Source organism: Puma concolor, chromosome C1 (assembly GCF_028749965.1).
Source record: "Puma concolor isolate L17-30 chromosome C1, mPumCon1.1.hap2, whole genome shotgun sequence".
Classification (NCBI taxonomy): Eukaryota; Metazoa; Chordata; class Mammalia; order Carnivora; family Felidae; genus Puma; species Puma concolor.
In genome coordinates, this window is record NC_141674.1 from 93,141,893 (window position 1) to 93,158,775 (window position 16,883).

Below are 16,883 nucleotides of genomic sequence, written 5' to 3' on the forward strand. Positions count from 1 at the left end.
AGGGATAAAAGTGCCTTTTTTGTCTTGTTTTGTTTTTTAGTGTTTATTTTTGAGACAGAGAGAGTGTGTGTGTGTGTGTGTGTGTGAGAGAGAGAGAGAGAGAGGGGGAGGAGCAAAGAGAGAGGGAGTCAGGGGATCCAAAGTGGGCTCCCACCTACAGCAACTAGCCCAATGCAGGTCTCAATCAGAACCATGAGATCATGACCTAAGCCAAAGTCAGACACTTAACCAACAGAGTCACCCAGGTGCTACCAAGGTGCCTTTTTGTATGCTAATAAGATGACTCTAGATAGGACCCCAGATAGCATCAGGTGGGAGCGGATTGCCAGATAAACCAAATCATGTGATTAGAGGGCTGGAACTTTCAGTCCCATCCTTGACATTCATGGCCAATGATATAATCAATAATGTCAATTTAACAGAAACTCCATTAAAAAAATGCTAAGTAATGAGTTTCAAAGAGCTTCCAAGTTGCTGAACACATCCATGTGCTGATAGGGTAGTACACCCCAAACTCCTCTGGGATAGAAGCTGCTGCACTTGAGACCCTTCTGGACCTTGTCCTGTCACTTCTTCATCTGGCTCATCATTTGTATCCCTTATATTAAAAGATAACATCCTTAAAAAAAATAAATGAAAGATAACATCCTTTAAGTGTCATTTATAACAGCAACTAGTGTATCCCTGAATTCAGAGAGCTATGATAGCAAATTGTCAAACCTGAAGAGGGGGTCAAGGGAACTCCCAATTTGTATCCAAAGGACAAAAGTATATGTAACCTGGGGCCCTGCTATTTGTAATTTTGTCTGAAATTGGGGCAGTTTTGTAGGAGTGAGCCCTTAACCCATACAGTCTGTGCTAACTCTGAGTAGTTAGTGCCAGAATTGATTTAAATTGTAGAATATCTAGTCAGTGTCTAAAGAGTTTGAAAATTGGTTGGTGTGTATATCCAGGCAGAAGGTAGGGGTGGGGGTGGGGGTGAAACCATACATTTGATGTCAGAAATATTGTGAGAAGAAAAATGATTTTAACTATTTACTTAGTACCTATTATGTGTCCATCCCTATGCCTAGTGCCGGGAATGATTCACTGAAAGACCCTCCCTCTGGTGGCTGAAGGTGACAAATCAGATTATTACATTATAATCAGGATTATGTATTCATTTGTATGACTGTACCAATTTTTCATATCACCCTTGAAAAAAATTTAAGTAGTATAATAGTGACAAAGAGTTCCCCGAATACATCATTTGTTCTTTCATGCCTCAGAGCCTTTGCACAGGCTAGCCCTAACTAGAATGTCCTTTCCCTTTTATATGCCTAGTTAACTCTAATAATTGTTTTTTTTTTTCAACGTTTATTTATTTTTGGGACAGAGAGAGACAGAGCATGAACGGGGGAGGGGCAGAGAGAGAGGGAGACACAGAATCGGAAACAGGCTCCAGGCTCTGAGCCATCAGCCCAGAGCCTGACGCGGGGCTAGAACTCACACACCGCGAGATCGTGACCTGGCTGAAGTCGGACGCTTAACCGACTGCACCACCCAGGCGCCCCTAATAATTGTTTTTTAAGTAATCTCTACACCCAGCATGGGGCTGAAACTTATGACCCTGAAACCAAGATTCGGACACTTAACCAACTGAGCCACCCATGCACCCCTAGATTTGTAGTTGTTCTAAACAGTAAATTGTTCAAAATGCCAGAACATTTATTTTAGTTACACATGGCTATTATTTTACCTCTTTACTTGTTTATTACTGAACTATACATATTTATTGAGCAACTACTACATGCCGACATGCCAGGCTTTTTTTTTTTTTTTTAAGAAATTGATGGAAACATAAAGGTCCTAGAGTAACCAAAGCAATTTTAAAAAGAAGAATGAAGTTGGAAGATTTAACCTACTCAACTTCAAAACTTGCTATGAAGCCACCGTAATCAAGATAGTTGGGTATTGGTGAAAAGACAAACATAAGGATCAACAGAACAGACACAGACCTATACATGGTGTGTCCATTAATTTTTGACAAAGATGTTAAAGCAATTCAATACGGAAAGAAGTCTTTTCATCAAATGGTACTGGATCACTTGAATATCTCTGTGGGGGGAGGGGGAGTGAAAACCAACTCTATCTCACACTGTAGGCAAAAAGTAACTCAAAATGGATCACAGACCTAAGTGTCAAAACCCAAACTACAGGGGCGCCTGGGTGGCTCAGTCGGTTGAATGTCTGACTTCGGCTCAGGTCATGATCTCGCAGTTTGTGAGTTCGAGCCCCATGTCAGGCTCTGTGCAGACAGCTCAGAGCCTGGAGCCTGCTTCAGATCCTGTGTCTCCCTCTCTCTCTCTGCCCCTTCCCCACTCATGCTCTGTCTCTCTCTGTCTCTCAAAAATGAATAAACGTTAAAAAAATAAAAAAAAAAAACCCAAACTATAAAACTTTTAGAAAACATAAGAGAATGTCATTGCCACCTTAGTGTTGATAGTTCTTAAACATAAAAAGTGCGAAACATAAGCAAAACAAAAATTTGGTAACTTGGATTTCATTAGAATAAAAAACCGTTTGCTCTTTGAAAGCCACCATTAAGAAAATTAAAAGGCAAGCCACAGACTATGTGAAAACACTTGCAAAACACATATTAGACAAAGGACTTATATTCAGATCATATGAAGAATTCTTCCAACTCAATAGGAAGACCAATAACCACATAAGGATATGGGCAAAATATTTGAAGTAACTTCAAAATAGAAGATAATGCAAACTGACAGAAAATGACTGCCTGGGGATGGAGTTGGAGAGAGAGATGGATTAGAAAAATAGAAAAAGGCATGAGAACTTTTGGAAGTGATGTGTTATCTTGATTGTGGTGATGACAATGACTGCTGTGGTCTGAATGTATCCCTGCAAATTTCATGTGTTGAAATTCTTTTTTTTTACTTTTTTTTAAATTTTACTTATTTATTTTGAGAGAAAGAGAGAGAGAGAACAATCGGAGGAGGGGGAGAGGATCTGAATTGGGCTCTGTGCCAACAGCAGAGAGTCCAATGCAGGGCTCAAACTCACAAACCAGGAGATCATGACCTGAGTTGAAGTCAGACTTAGCCACCCAGGGGCCCCAATGTGTTGAAATTTTAACCTCCAAAGTAACCTATTAGGAGGTGAGGTCTTGGAGAGGTATTTAATTCATGAGGGTAGAGCCCACATTCATGAGATTAGATTAGTGCTCTTATAAAAAAGACCCCAGGAGGTTCCCCACCCTTTCAACCATGTGACTATAGCTAGCCGGTGCCAACTATGAACCAGGAAGAGCATGTCCCTTGATCTTGAACTACTAGTCAGAACTGTGAGAAATAAATTACTTCTATAAGCTACCCAGTTTGCGCTATTTTGTTATAACAGCATGAATGGACTAAGACAATGGGTGTGCACATGTCAAAACAGATCAAACCAGACTTACCTGCTTTATCTATATGCAGTGTAGTGTTTCTAATTTAAATATGAATGGTGAATTTTTAATGAGGAATAATAGTAATATCTTCAGGCTGTTGTAGGAGTCATTGACTGTGCTAAGCATTTTATCATAATACCTGGTTCCCTTAGTTTGGTGCTACTGAGACTTAGACATTAAACCTCAACCTCTACTGAGCTCATTAAATTAGAGTCTAGGGGTGAATGAGTGTTTAAGACTAGATCATATGTTTTAGGTAATTTTTATTTATTTTATTATTTTTATTTTTAAATTTTACTTTAAGTAGGCTTCATGCCCAGCACAAACGGAGCTCAAACTCACAACCCTGAGATCAAGATCTGAGATCAAGAGTCATACCTGGAGCCTGCTTAGGATTCTGTGTCTCCCTCTCTCTCTGCCCCTCCCTGCCTCCTTCTCTCTCTCTCTCTCTCAAAATAAATAAACATTAAAAAAAAAACCATTCAACTGACTGAGCCACCCAAGCACCCCCATATAGTAAGGAATTATTAAAACATCACAGAATTTGGGGGGTACCTGGGTAGCTCGGTCAGTTGAGTGTCTGACTCTTGATTTCTGCTCAGGTCGTAATTTCACGGTTTGTGAGTTCAAACCCCATCAGGCTGTCTGTGTTGACAGTACGGAACCTGCTTGGGATTCTCTCTTGTGCTATCTCTCTGCTTCTCCCCTGCTCGAATTCTCTCTCTCCCCCTCTAAATAAACAGTAAAAAATAAAAAAGATCATAGAATTTGGCAATTGGGAGTGTCACTAGAAAAATTCAATAAACTTATTATCCAAACAGAAAATACCTGTCTGCCTGGCTACCTAATTCACTAGAGCATGTGACTCTTGAACTTGAGGTTGTGGGTTCGAGACACATGTTGGGTGCAGAGATTGCTTAAAAATAAAATCTTTAGGGGCATCTGGGTGGCTTTGTCAATTAAGCATCTGACTTCGGCTTGGGTCATGATCTCAGTTTGTGAGTTCAAGCCCCTGGATAGGCTCTGCACTGACAGTGTGGAGCCTGGAGCCTGCTTTGGATTCTGTGTCTCCTCTCTCTCTCTGCCCCTCCCACCATTTGTGCTCACGTGTGCACGCGCTCTCTCAAAAATAAACATGAAAAAAAATTTTTTAAATAAATAGAATCTTTAAAAGTAAATAAAAACAAAAAGGAAAGAAGTCTTAAAAAAGGAAGAAAAATACACGTAAAGGAAAAACTGGGTTCAAAATTCTTTTTCTTTTTAAAAAAAATTTTTAATGTTATTTAATTTTATTTATTTTTGAGGGGGGGGGGAGAGAAGGGACAGAGAGAGAGGGAGACCAAAGATCTGAAGCGAGCTCTGTGCTGACAGCAAAGAGCCCAAAAAGGGGCTTGAACTCAAGAGCTGTGAGATCATGACCTGAGCTGAAGTCAGAGGCTTACCAGGCACCCCTCAAAATTCTTTTTAATTGTATTTTTTTTATGTTTATTTATTTTTGAGAGGGAGAAAGAGAGGAAGAGAGTGCGAGTGGGGGGGGGGGGGAGGGGGCAGAGAGAGAGGGAGACAGAATCAAAAGCAGGCTCCAGGCTCTGTGCTGAAAGCACAGAAGCAGGGCTCGACCTACTGAACTGTGAGATTGTTACCTGAGCCAATGTCAGATGCTTAACCGACTGAGCCACCCAGGCACCCCTTTTCCGTTGTATTTTTAACTTGGTAATTCATTAGAGATTGAGATCATCAGTTTTCCTTGGAGAGTGCATTGGTATAAACTAATGTATAGAAAAACAAGATTTACTAGGAAGTGAAACCCGCTTCTCTCAAAGCTTCATTTCTTTAATGTAAAATAAAGGATGATCATTCATGTACTGTCTAACTCTATTAGTCACTCCAACCCTTCATTTATCATTTATCTTTCCTTGCATTGTCATACTATGGTCTCCCAGTTTACCTCCTACTGCTTTATCTTCGGTCTCCTGCTGGTTCATCTTCAACCAGGTGTGGATTTTTCCCAAGGTTTCTCTCTTACCCTTTCCCCTCCTCAGTGTCTAGGCCACTGAAAGTGAAGATCTCCACTTTCAAACTTCCAACCCCAATAGTTTCTAGGAAAGAGTAAATGATAAAAAGTGCCACAGGGGCTCCTGGTTGGCTTAGTCCAAAGAGCATGAGACTCAATCTTGGGTCCTGAGGTCAAGCCCCACGTTGGGTATAGAGATTAAACAAATAAAACTTTAAAAAAAAAAAGTGCCGCAGAAATCATATAGGATGAAGAATGAAAAAGTTATTGAATTTTGGCAATTGGGATGTCACTAAGTAAGCCATCCAAGGTTTTGAGGAGGGGTTTTGTACTTTTGTAACAAAGAGTCTGGCAGTACTCTGAAGAGTACTGAAGAATGGATTGGAGCCAGAGAATATTAGGAATATTAGCATCTAAAAGTAGATTTAGGGGTTTAATTATGTAGCCCTTGGATTTAAACATCATTAAATTCCTAATGTTTCAACTTGGCATTCCAGGCACTAAACAGTGGCCCAATTCCAACCAGGCCATTACTCTCCCTCCCATAAGCGTTATTTCCCTGCTCCTGTAACTGGGCTATTTTCGCTCTAACAAACCTGATCTTTCCTGCTTCTACATATCCTCAGGGTGATCTCTGCTGATAAAGCTGAGCAGCCTGACAGCATCTGTAGAAACTTAAGTGCTTTTCGCAGCTTTCTCTTAACTCCAAATACCATTAATCTCTCTAGGTTAACAATAGCTTTTGAGAGACAAGACCGATTTCTGACTCATTTTTACACCTCCCGCCTCCTCAACCCCATCCCCCACCCCGTCAAGGCCTCGCCCAATGTTTACCACTCAGAATGCATCCGCATAATGAACTAACTCGAGTAAGGAGGAAAGAAAAGGCACCTAACACATACTTGGAGTACTCTACTAGTCGCTACAAGTACCGTCTCTCTTTTAATGTTCAGATGTTTTAACAGCCCAGCACATTTTCCAATCTTACAGCTGAATAAATTTAGGTTCAAACAATAAATCCTCCGGTCGTACCCTACAGCCGGCAGACAGAAAGATGTAATAATTGCATCGGAATCACATGGAGGAATAAAGTCCTGATCATCCTTCCTTACAGAGAATCTTAAAACTGAACTCAAGAGACGAAGGTACTTCGCAGAAGTCAGAGTCACGAATTCGCAAGCATATATCCATGCGAACCCTTTCCTGTCCGGCTTTGAAGAGGAGAAACTGGGCCCGCAGCCCAGATCCTAAAGCATAGGAACTGAACCTATAACCCCTTCCCCTGACTCCTAGATTCCCAGGGGAAATCTCCCGAGTCGGGTACCGGTGACCACCGAGGGGATCTCAGCGTGCACGGAACGTGCGGAACTAGGAAGAGGAATTTCCAGCCCAGCTGGGCGTCTCTGATTGGCTCCCGGTTCATCTTGGAACGCTGGGGCGTGAGGCGTCACTTCCGCCAGGCCCGCCATCTTGTTCCCAGGGGCAGTTGGCGGAAGAGATCGCGCTCCGTGGCCGCCGGCTCGCCTTCTGCCGGGAGTTCTCGCAGCTCGCGTCTCGGCGTTTGCTCTCGATCCAGCGTCCATTCGTCGGCGTCCTCGTTGCCCTCCCTCACCCAGCCGGGGGACAGCGAGGCGGTCCCCTCTCCCGACGGCGTTCCATGGAGTAGGGTCCCGGACCGTTGTCCCGAAGAGCGAGATCGAGCTTGGCCCCCCTCCCCCTCCCTTCTCCCTCCCTCCTTCCTTCCGCCGCAACATGGCTAACAACAGCCCCGCGCTGACAGGCAACTCGCAGCCGCAGCACCAGGCGGCCGCAGCCGCGGCCCAGCAGCAGCAGCAGCAGTGCGGCGGCGGTGGCGCCACCAAGCCGGCGGTCTCGGGCAAGCAGGGAAATGTGCTGCCGCTGTGGGGCAACGAGAAGACTATGAACCTCAACCCCATGATCTTGACCAATATCCTGTCGTCGCCTTATTTCAAAGTGCAGCTCTACGAGCTCAAGACCTACCACGAGGTGGTGGACGAGATCTACTTTAAGGTACGAAGAGTCTTGGCCTGGGGGGCCAGGGGGCGGTCGGGTTAAGCTCGGAGGAAGGTATACGGTTGGGCGGAGGCAGCCCTTGAGGTCTGAGCATTTGTAGGTGCGGGAAGGTGGGGAGGGGGAGCGGTGGCCAGTAGTCTGCCAGGGAGGGGTCAAATGGGGGCCGCCCTCTCATTTCTTTTTCAGATTTTTAGGGCTGGGAGAGCCCGCCGCTATCGAACTCTCCTCCCGCAACCTCCTGCCCACCCCTGGGGGGAGTTGGATGGGAGGGTAGAAAAGAGTAATCATCCTCTCCAGTTTACAGCTTTAAAATGATTCTTTTTGACGTGCATCTACTCAGCATCAACTTGTTGGTGCTTCTCCCGCTCACCCTGGGCCAGGGCGTGTATTGACTACAGTGTTGGCCTCGTGTTGTTGGTATTCTCTATCCGATCCAGACAGGGAAATGGTCAGTGCGTGTTGCGGGTGGGGGTGGGAGGGTTGAGGGTGGAGAGGAGCCAGTGCAAGAGGTGTGCAGAAGAAGGCCTGGAAATTTTCCCAGCAGGAAGTCAGGAGTAAGTGGTCTCAGTAACTTGTGCATTGGGCTTATTTAGAATTATCTGGGCCCTGGGCTTCTGCGGCAGGGTCGGTGCTGGCTTGGCTGTGCTGGGGAGCTCACCTGGCGCCTCCTCACTGCACTCTTGTCTCAGTTCTTGTTTCGTTAGCAGGATTGACTCAGTCTTGCAGCGAGGCTCGGAGCAGCCCAGGGTCGCAGGTAGAGGTATGCACTATTAATCATGCTCAATCGCCATAAATGCATTTCCCTGGTTAAATGAACGGCTATTTAGGTATTTTTTGGCCATTGGTTTTGGGCTTTTCTTCACCAACTAGATAGGTTTCCTCCACTTACCTGCAAATTATATAGTTTAAAAATATCTTCCAGGCCTCTTACGGTTAATTAATATTTTAAGGAATATTAATAATAGAATTAATGACCTTTAAATATTTTAGCTAGAGCATCTAATAAAATACCATCCATTTTGTTTATTTGACTCTGAAAACACTTGACAGACCACATAAAGTATTTTCTGTGGTCTGAACATATCTGTAGAGGTGTTAACAAAAGGAAATTCTCTTTATTTGCTTTTAGGTTATATTTTATCCACAGTCTACCCCCCCCCTTAAGTGAGTAGGTTATCAAAGGATTTGAGATAGTAGTTTTTTTATAGAAAACATATTTTGAGAATACAGTCAACCTTGGGTATGTAAAATACACTGAAATTTTGTTATCCTTTTACAAGAGTATTGTAAGTAATTGTAATACTGTGAACTAGGTTTTTTTAGCTTTTAAAAAGGTAAGGCCTTTTTCAGCATGAATACAGTATGGTGAATATTTAATTCTTAGCTTTGTGTAGTAAACTTCAAACAATTGAAAATTGGGTTCCTGCCCTTTTTGTGGCAGGTTCTGTTTAATAATACAGGCAAATGTTACTGTGATAGAGGAAAAGTTTGTTTTCAAATTTCAAATACTTGTTTTGAAAACTTAAGATTATAGTAGAGATAATGTAAATTTAGTTGTAAAATTAAAGACCCAGGTTTTGTTATCAAGATGTCCAGATCAAATAATTACTGAAATATGTATGCTTCTAGTTTTAAGTCGGATTTTGTCTTGCATCCACCCCTTTGGCTAGCCGGGAAGGAATTGAAACATCTTTAATATAGCAAACTGGGGGAAACGAAATGAAATAGTAAAGCAGTGCTGAGGAAAATAGTGTAGAGCTCTAAATGCGTGCTTTTCTGTCTGAAGCCACTGAAAAAGATTATAAAATGTAATCATGGATGGGTAAAAATACAGTTTTAGAAATGCATAGTGAAAGAACAGGGTTTAATTTTGTTTTTATTTTAGACTAAATATGGATCTTATTTTTCCAAAACACCTTGAGTTATATGTTATTGAGTTAATATTCGTTCTTTGCTATTTTTAGGTAAAGTATGTGGTTTTTATAGGGTACTCACTTCAACAAAGACGATATTGTATCGATTACACTTAATATAATGAATGACTAGTCACACAGTTTTTTGGCAGTTTATATTATGGGGAAAATTGACTTGGTTCATGTAATTAGGCTGAAAATAAATTACACACTAACGAGAGTGATCTGTGTAGGTGTGGTCCTTGTAATTTCATCTTTAATCAGGAATGAACATAGTGCCTGTTCATGGTAAAAAAAACCCAAAACATACAAAGTTCCATAATTTTGCATTACAAGTAACTTGTTACTGTTTTAACGTACATACTTCCAAGTCATTTGTTTTATAATGTAAAATTTTAAACCACCATAAAATTATCAAGGGTGTTGAAGAATTTTTTTTGAAATAAATACTAAAACTTCATTGATTATATTATGTATTTATGTATTCATTTTATTTATCTTGATCCTCTTTATTTAAATTGGAGCCTTAAATCCAATTTAAAATGAGAATTTTTATTTTTTTAGGCAATTCATAATAAGATACAAAGTTGATCTGTTATCAAATGTTTTTTACAAGTCTATGAGACTACTAGAAATCTCTTGGCTCCACACGTATCCACTCTCTACAAAGCTATTTTAATGGAATCTCTGCTCATAAAGCTGTTGAGGTTTTGTTAAGCCCTGGCAGTTTTATTGGTGCTCTTTAAAATCTAAGCAGTTTTTAAAAGATGTTTTAAAGTTTAAAAGATTTTAAGCAAAATACATGCATCATGTCCGAATACCCAACTTCCAAACATTTGGAAGAAGCTGCTCTGATATGGAATTGGGTTTACTTTAATCGTGGTTTTAAAAAAAATTCAAAGTATGAATGTTTGTTGTGTTCCTCTTTTCTATTTCAGGTCACACATGTTGAACCTTGGGAGAAAGGAAGCAGGAAAACAGCGGGCCAAACGGGGATGTGCGGAGGGGTAAGTAGAAGTACGTGCATTTTTCAGTTTTTCTGTGTCTGATAACTAAGTTGATATTTAGGAAACTAAAAGTCTGACAGTTACCCAGATGGCAGTTGACAAAGCTTAGAAGTTTGTTTTTTTGTTTTGATCTAAATTCAAGTGTCTGGTGAATGGGGTTAGAAAAGTTACTATTTATTAAAGCTCCATTCTCGGTTCTAGATTATATCTTGTTATTAATACCTAATGGGTGAACCATTGGTGTCAAATGTCTCTGTTAATTTACTATTTTATCTTAACTGTTTCTCCTAAAGGTTCGAGGTGTTGGAACAGGAGGAATAGTTTCTACAGCTTTCTGCCTGTTATACAAATTATTTACCCTGAAGTTAACTCGCAAGCAAGTGATGGGTCTCATAACACACACGGACTCTCCATATATTAGAGCTCTTGGATTTATGTATATAAGGTAAGCATGCATTTATCTACATTTCTGTTAAATATGTCATTTTAAATCACATAGCCTAATCAATCTTTTGTTATTCTAGGTACACACAGCCCCCTACAGATCTATGGGACTGGTTTGAATCCTTCCTTGATGATGAAGAGGTATGTCAACAAGGGTAATAATTAGTTTTCTTCTGATTATTCTCATGTTTTTAATATCTTTTATTTATTGGAGGCTTAGTGTTTTTCAGAATTTTCTGTAGTTAAATTTATTTTACTCATACTTTTGGAATGAATGTCCTTTTACTAAGACTTCGTGGACTTTATATACCTTAGGTTAAGTTTCTTAAATTTATTTTTCTTATTTCTTAACTGTTTAAGTGTGTTTTGGTAACAATTGAAAATTTATTCTTTCTAATTACGTTTTGTATATTGCATTGATTTGACCTGTGTAGTTGATAGTGACTTTTTAAGTAGGCCATGCTCAAGATTGAGGCGTTAAGACCTGCGCATACAATACTAATTATAGCACTTTCTTCTCCTGGAACTTTTCAGTTCTTTATGCTCTAACTTCTTGCACATGTTAATACTCCCACTTGCATAGAAGTGCAGAGTCAAAGAGCTGAGTGGGAGTTAAATAGGGTGAGAATTTAGATGACTTATTCAAGATGATCAAAATATTTGAATTCTAGCTTTCTGACTCCTGATATACTATGTATATTTATAAAGCCAGAAAAAAACCCTTTTTTAAAATTTGTACTTTAGGTTTTTTTGTTTTGTTTTGTTTTGTTTTTTAATTTTTTTTTTCAACGTTTATTTATTTTTGGGACAGAGAGAGACAGAGCATGAACGGGGGAGGGGCAGAGAGAGAGGGAGACACAGAATCAGAAACAGGCTCCAGGCTCTGAGCCATCAGCCCAGAGCCTGACGCACTCCCGGACCGCGAGATCGTGACCTGGCTGAAGTCGGACGCTTAACCGACTGCGCCACCCAGGCGCCCCTAGGTTTTTTTAACTAAAAAAAATTTTTAAAGCAAGCTCTACACCCAGCGTAGGACTTGAATTCATGAGCCTGAGATCAAGAGTTGCATACTCTTCTGACTGAGTCAGCTAGGCGCCCCTTTTTGTTATTTAATTATAAATCTAGGTTACCATTCAAGCTTAACAAGGTTGAGCTTGTTACATACATTCAGAAAGTAAAAGTTACTTTGGGAATCGTAATTATGTCAGATTTAAATCATATATATATATATATATATATATATATATATATATATATATATATATATTGATATGCTTACACAGTGAAGTCCAAGATCTCAAAAGGTACTTAAAACATACCTGTATTGTCTATACATAAGCTCCCACCATTTTGTATTTTAAGGTCCATAAAGTAAACTTTGAGTGCTATGTTCCAGTAGTCCTATTTAAAACATTTATTCAAAGGATTTATTAAAGGGTCATTCTAATAGAGATTTTTCTAGTGTGTTTTGTTAATTCGTGCACACCTAAAAAAAATCTCACTAGTGTAGATAGACAATGAGAATTTTTCTCTGCATTTTTTTGATTGGGGCTGTTTACTGAATTGTTTGTATTTTTGGAGAAGCAAAAAACATACTAGGTGATAAATCACAATCTTTAAAATTGTTTTTCTTTTTATATGAGATTTTTCAGGCCAAAGCACTTCTCCCTTCTATATTTAAAAAGCATGTTCCTCTTTATGATTGGTATTGTATTAGGTTTGTTTCTGAATGCTTCTATTTAATCTGTTTTTTATTGTATTTACAAACTTGAGGATCTCTATTTAAGCTAACTTATTGTTTTCTTCCTTAGATATCTGCAGCGATTATATTTGGAAATACTGTATATCTGAACACTTAAATGTGTGTGAGTGCAAGCAGTTTTACCTTTAGCTCTTGTTTTCCTGTTTAGATAACAAATCTCACTTTCCTTGTGTGCTTGCACTATAGGTTTGGGACTGACAATAGCTGACTAACATGTCCTGAGCTGTGAGAGGGCATAGCAAGAAGGCCTTCATGCGGTAATGACCCTTTTCAGAGACAATGGTCATCATGGATTATGCGTTTCCAATTATTTGTTCATTTATTTATTTTCTACATAACTCTAAATTAGAAACCTCACTGCTTCATGGCAGTTGGTTTGCTATTGCTTCCAGTTTTATTAGGGCTTCATTTTATATTAGAGCTGTTAAAAGATATCTTTAGACATGATTGTCTGAAGTAGTTCATACGTGTAGTTAGGCTACAGTGCTAGGAATGATGTGTGCAGACGTGTCCACAGAAAGAAATACGTACTTAGTAGGTATGTGGAATATTAGTTTAAGTTTATTGTTCCACAGAGTTTAGTAATCTAAGGGGCTGTTTCATACTCCTTTTAACTGAGTGAGCTCAGTGCTCTTTATGCCCACGAGGCTGCAGGATTTGTTCTCACCTGCATGCACACACTAAGCCCAAATATTTCTCTGTATCGTTCATTGCCAGATTAGTAGGGTACACAAATTAAAATTTTTGTTAGAATTTTTTGTATTTGAGATTCCAAAGATGGTAATATTTTTATAGTATTCACATACGTATTGAAATTATTTTTTTTTTTGACGGCTAGGGTATCTTTTGTGTTTTTGTAGGACCTAGATGTGAAGGCTGGTGGAGGCTGTGTAATGACCATTGGAGAAATGCTACGGTCTTTTCTCACAAAGCTGGAGTGGTTTTCTACCCTGTTTCCAAGAATTCCAGTTCCAGTTCAGAAGAATATTGATCAACAGATTAAAACTCGGCCTAGAAAAATCAAAAAAGATGGGAAGGAAGGTGCTGAGGAAATAGACAGACATGTTGAACGCAGGCGTTCGAGGTAATGTAACTCCTTGAATTACTTTAAAAATAGGCTTTATACAAAGGTCCTTGGAAATCAGTGGCAAATTCGTAGGAAATTTTATGCTGTTCATGTTAGTCAGCTTTTATGCTGTTCATTTTATGGGTTTGTCACTTTTAACCCCAAAAGGTCATTTTCTGCCTTTCAAGGCCTTTAATTGTTCCTAACGTGTTTGTGTAAGTCTGGGGATGTAAATAAATAACACTGATGAAAGTTAAAGTTTTAGGATACGTTTTATTCATTGAAATGTTTTTCTTTCCTTTTTTAAATATTAGGTCTCCAAGGAGATCACTGAGTCCACGGAGGTCCCCAAGAAGGTCAAGAAGTAGAAGTCATCATCGAGAGGGCCATGGGTCTTCTAGTTTTGACCGAGAATTAGAAAGAGAGAAAGAACGCCAGCGACTAGAGCGTGAAGCCAAAGAAAGGGAGAAAGAAAGGCGAAGATCCCGAAGTGTCGATCGGGGATTAGAACGCAGGCGGAGTAGCAGAAGCAGGGAAAGGCATAGAAGTCGTAGTCGAAGTCGGGATAGGAAAGGGGACCGAAGGGACAGGGATCGGGAAAGAGAGAAAGAAAATGAGAGAGGTAGAAGACGAGATCGTGACTATGATAAGGAAAGAGGCAATGACCGAGAAAAGGAGAGAGAGCGATCGAGAGAACGGTCCAAGGAAAGGAGAAGTAGAGGTGAGGTAGAAGAGAAGAAACACAAAGAAGATAAAGATGATAGGCGGCACAGAGATGACAAAAAGGATTCCAAAAAGGAGAAAAAACACAGTAGGAGTAGAAGCAGAGAAAGGAAACACAGAAGTAGGAGTAGAAGTAGAAATGCAGGGAAACGAAGCAGAAGCAGAAGCAAAGAGAAATCAAGTAAACATAAAAATGAAAGTAAAGAAAAATCAAATAAACGAAGTAGAAGTGGCAGTCAAGGAAGAACTGACAGTGTTGAAAAATCAAGAAAACGGGAACATAGCCCCAGCAAAGAAAAATCTAGAAAGCGTAGCAGAAGCAAAGAACGTTCCCACAAACGAGATCACAGTGATAGTAAGGACCAGTCTGACAAACATGATCGTCGAAGGAGCCAAAGTATAGAACCAGAGAGCCAAGAAAAACAACATAAAAACAAAGATGAGACTGTGTGAAAATTTTTTTGTAAAAGTGGATCACATTGAATCCTATAAATGTTTGATTAAATCTGCTTTCCTTTTCTTCCTCCCAAGTTGAGATTGTGCAGTAGTTACGCACTCTTCAAGCTCCCTGTAGGCTGCATTTTCATTTCCTCTTTTGTGTAGGGAAGTGCCTTTGTAATCCCATTTATTGCATTGATGTTTTCACCCAATTGTTGAGTTTGATACATGATGCACAGATTGTTCTTGCATTTTTATTGTTTAATTGTTTTTTGAGATGTACAGTCTGTACATACGTCCTGAAAATGTTTTAATTCCTTTGGCATGGTTGCCATGTTGGTTAAATTTGTATAAGGCAATAAACTGCCACTAATTCTATTTTTGTTTTGTAGGTGTGGGATTATGGTTTGTGTACTGAAGTTAGCATGGCTGTGCTTTTCATAATAGAATGCTAAAGACTTTGAGAATGGATCTTGGATGTCTTTTATAGGAGAATTTTGTGCTTTCAGTGTATATGAAGGCAGCAGTTGTAGGATTAACATTCTTGTCCACTGTATATTATCTTGGAAGGCTCTTGTTACTATGTTACACTTAATATTCTCCACAGTTAACTTTAGAGAGATTCATGACAAGTTTGTTTCTGATGCAGAGGTTTCAATTAGGCTGTGATTTGATCAAAAGTCCTTTTAGCATTCTACCTCAAAGGGACACTGTTAGTATGCCTAAAGTTTATTCACTTAGCTTTCCTTTTTTATTTGAAAAAATACATGACATGTAATCTTTTTTTTCTTGAATTTATCAGATTTTAAAGTACTATATTAAAGGAGAAAAATAATGTCTAAAGCCTAGCATTCTTGCAGCAACCCTGTACTAACGTGAAATTGGGAGAGGGTGGGGCAGATGAGTAGAGAAATAGATTCAAGCCTGAAGCTTCCAAAGCATTTTTATAAATGGGAAATACTTAAATTATGAAACCGCTTGATATAGTGTCCTTTTTTTAAAATTCAAAACTTTTTTTATTGATAATGAAGATTGCTGTTTGAGTTTTTAAACTTAATCTAGAACAGAGAAGTATTCAAAGTAATGCTATGCTGCATTATTTAAGATTATCAACAAACTATTTGATAGATTGTTCTTATGACTTGTATTCTGATTACAGAGAACGATCATGAGTGTGGAATAAATACTGGATTAAATCCTTTATTCTGGGTGTTGGCTTTCGCCCCACTTGTCAGCATTTTTTTAAGTATTTTTGTTGTGGAAATTGAAACAGTGTTAAGAGTCCCATTTTGTGTAGAGGGCTAGATATCTCAGTGCCCAGATGACCAGTGAATTTTAAACGTGTAGACTAGAATTGGACATACCTGATAGTAACCCTTACTAGGTTCTAAATAACAGCGGTTCCCTTTGTCATTGGGTGTTCTCTGTGTCACTAGGTGGTTCTTTGGATTGGAGGATTACTTAGTTTTCACGTCAAAGGTGCTTATTGAGATACTTTGCACTTGGATCGCATATTAGAATCCTTTAAAATTTGGACTTGAAGTAACTTTTATAAGATTAACTCATCTAGTTTTTCTTAGAACAAGAAATGGAGGTGCAAGGTGATTTGTTCAGTCAGTGCCAAGACTAAAAGTGAGTGTATACCATATTAACATGTTTTATCTCACTGTTCATATTGGCCAGCTTGATGGGCACTCAGAAGCCACCTTGCAAAAGTGTTAAATGGGGCAAACAAGTACATTTCAATGTACAAACAAGTCCCTTTATGTATCGGCTTAACATTTGTACCTACCTAACTCCAGAAAAATCTCATTAAATGAAGGAATTCCTTTCTGAAAAATGCTATACTTTTTTCTTTTAAATAAGTTCAGTCATGCCTTTTCAATTGAGCTTCAAGTAAATTGGCATGACATAGAAGTTAAAAAAGTATTTTCAAGTAATGAAAGGAGATGTACATTGAAAATATTTTTAGCATACCTAAATTATGGTGCTACTCCTGAATATAGTTCCTCCTGAAATATTAATTTAACCTTG

General features: G+C 39.3%; 1 protein-coding gene across 1 annotated transcript; it reads left to right on the plus strand.

Annotated features, from left to right (window-relative positions):
• Window positions 1–6,917: 6,917 nt before the first annotated feature.
• On the plus strand, window positions 6,918–16,050 carry PRPF38B (pre-mRNA processing factor 38B). The gene is made up of 6 exons (XM_025935114.2): window positions 6,918–7,493; window positions 10,348–10,416; window positions 10,710–10,861; window positions 10,941–11,001; window positions 13,483–13,706; window positions 14,003–16,050. Exons 1-6 carry the CDS (start codon window positions 7,215–7,217, stop codon window positions 14,862–14,864), a joined length of 1,647 nt encoding a protein of 548 aa, XP_025790899.1. The 5' UTR covers window positions 6,918–7,214; the 3' UTR covers window positions 14,865–16,050.
• Window positions 16,051–16,883: the final 833 nt, after the last annotated feature.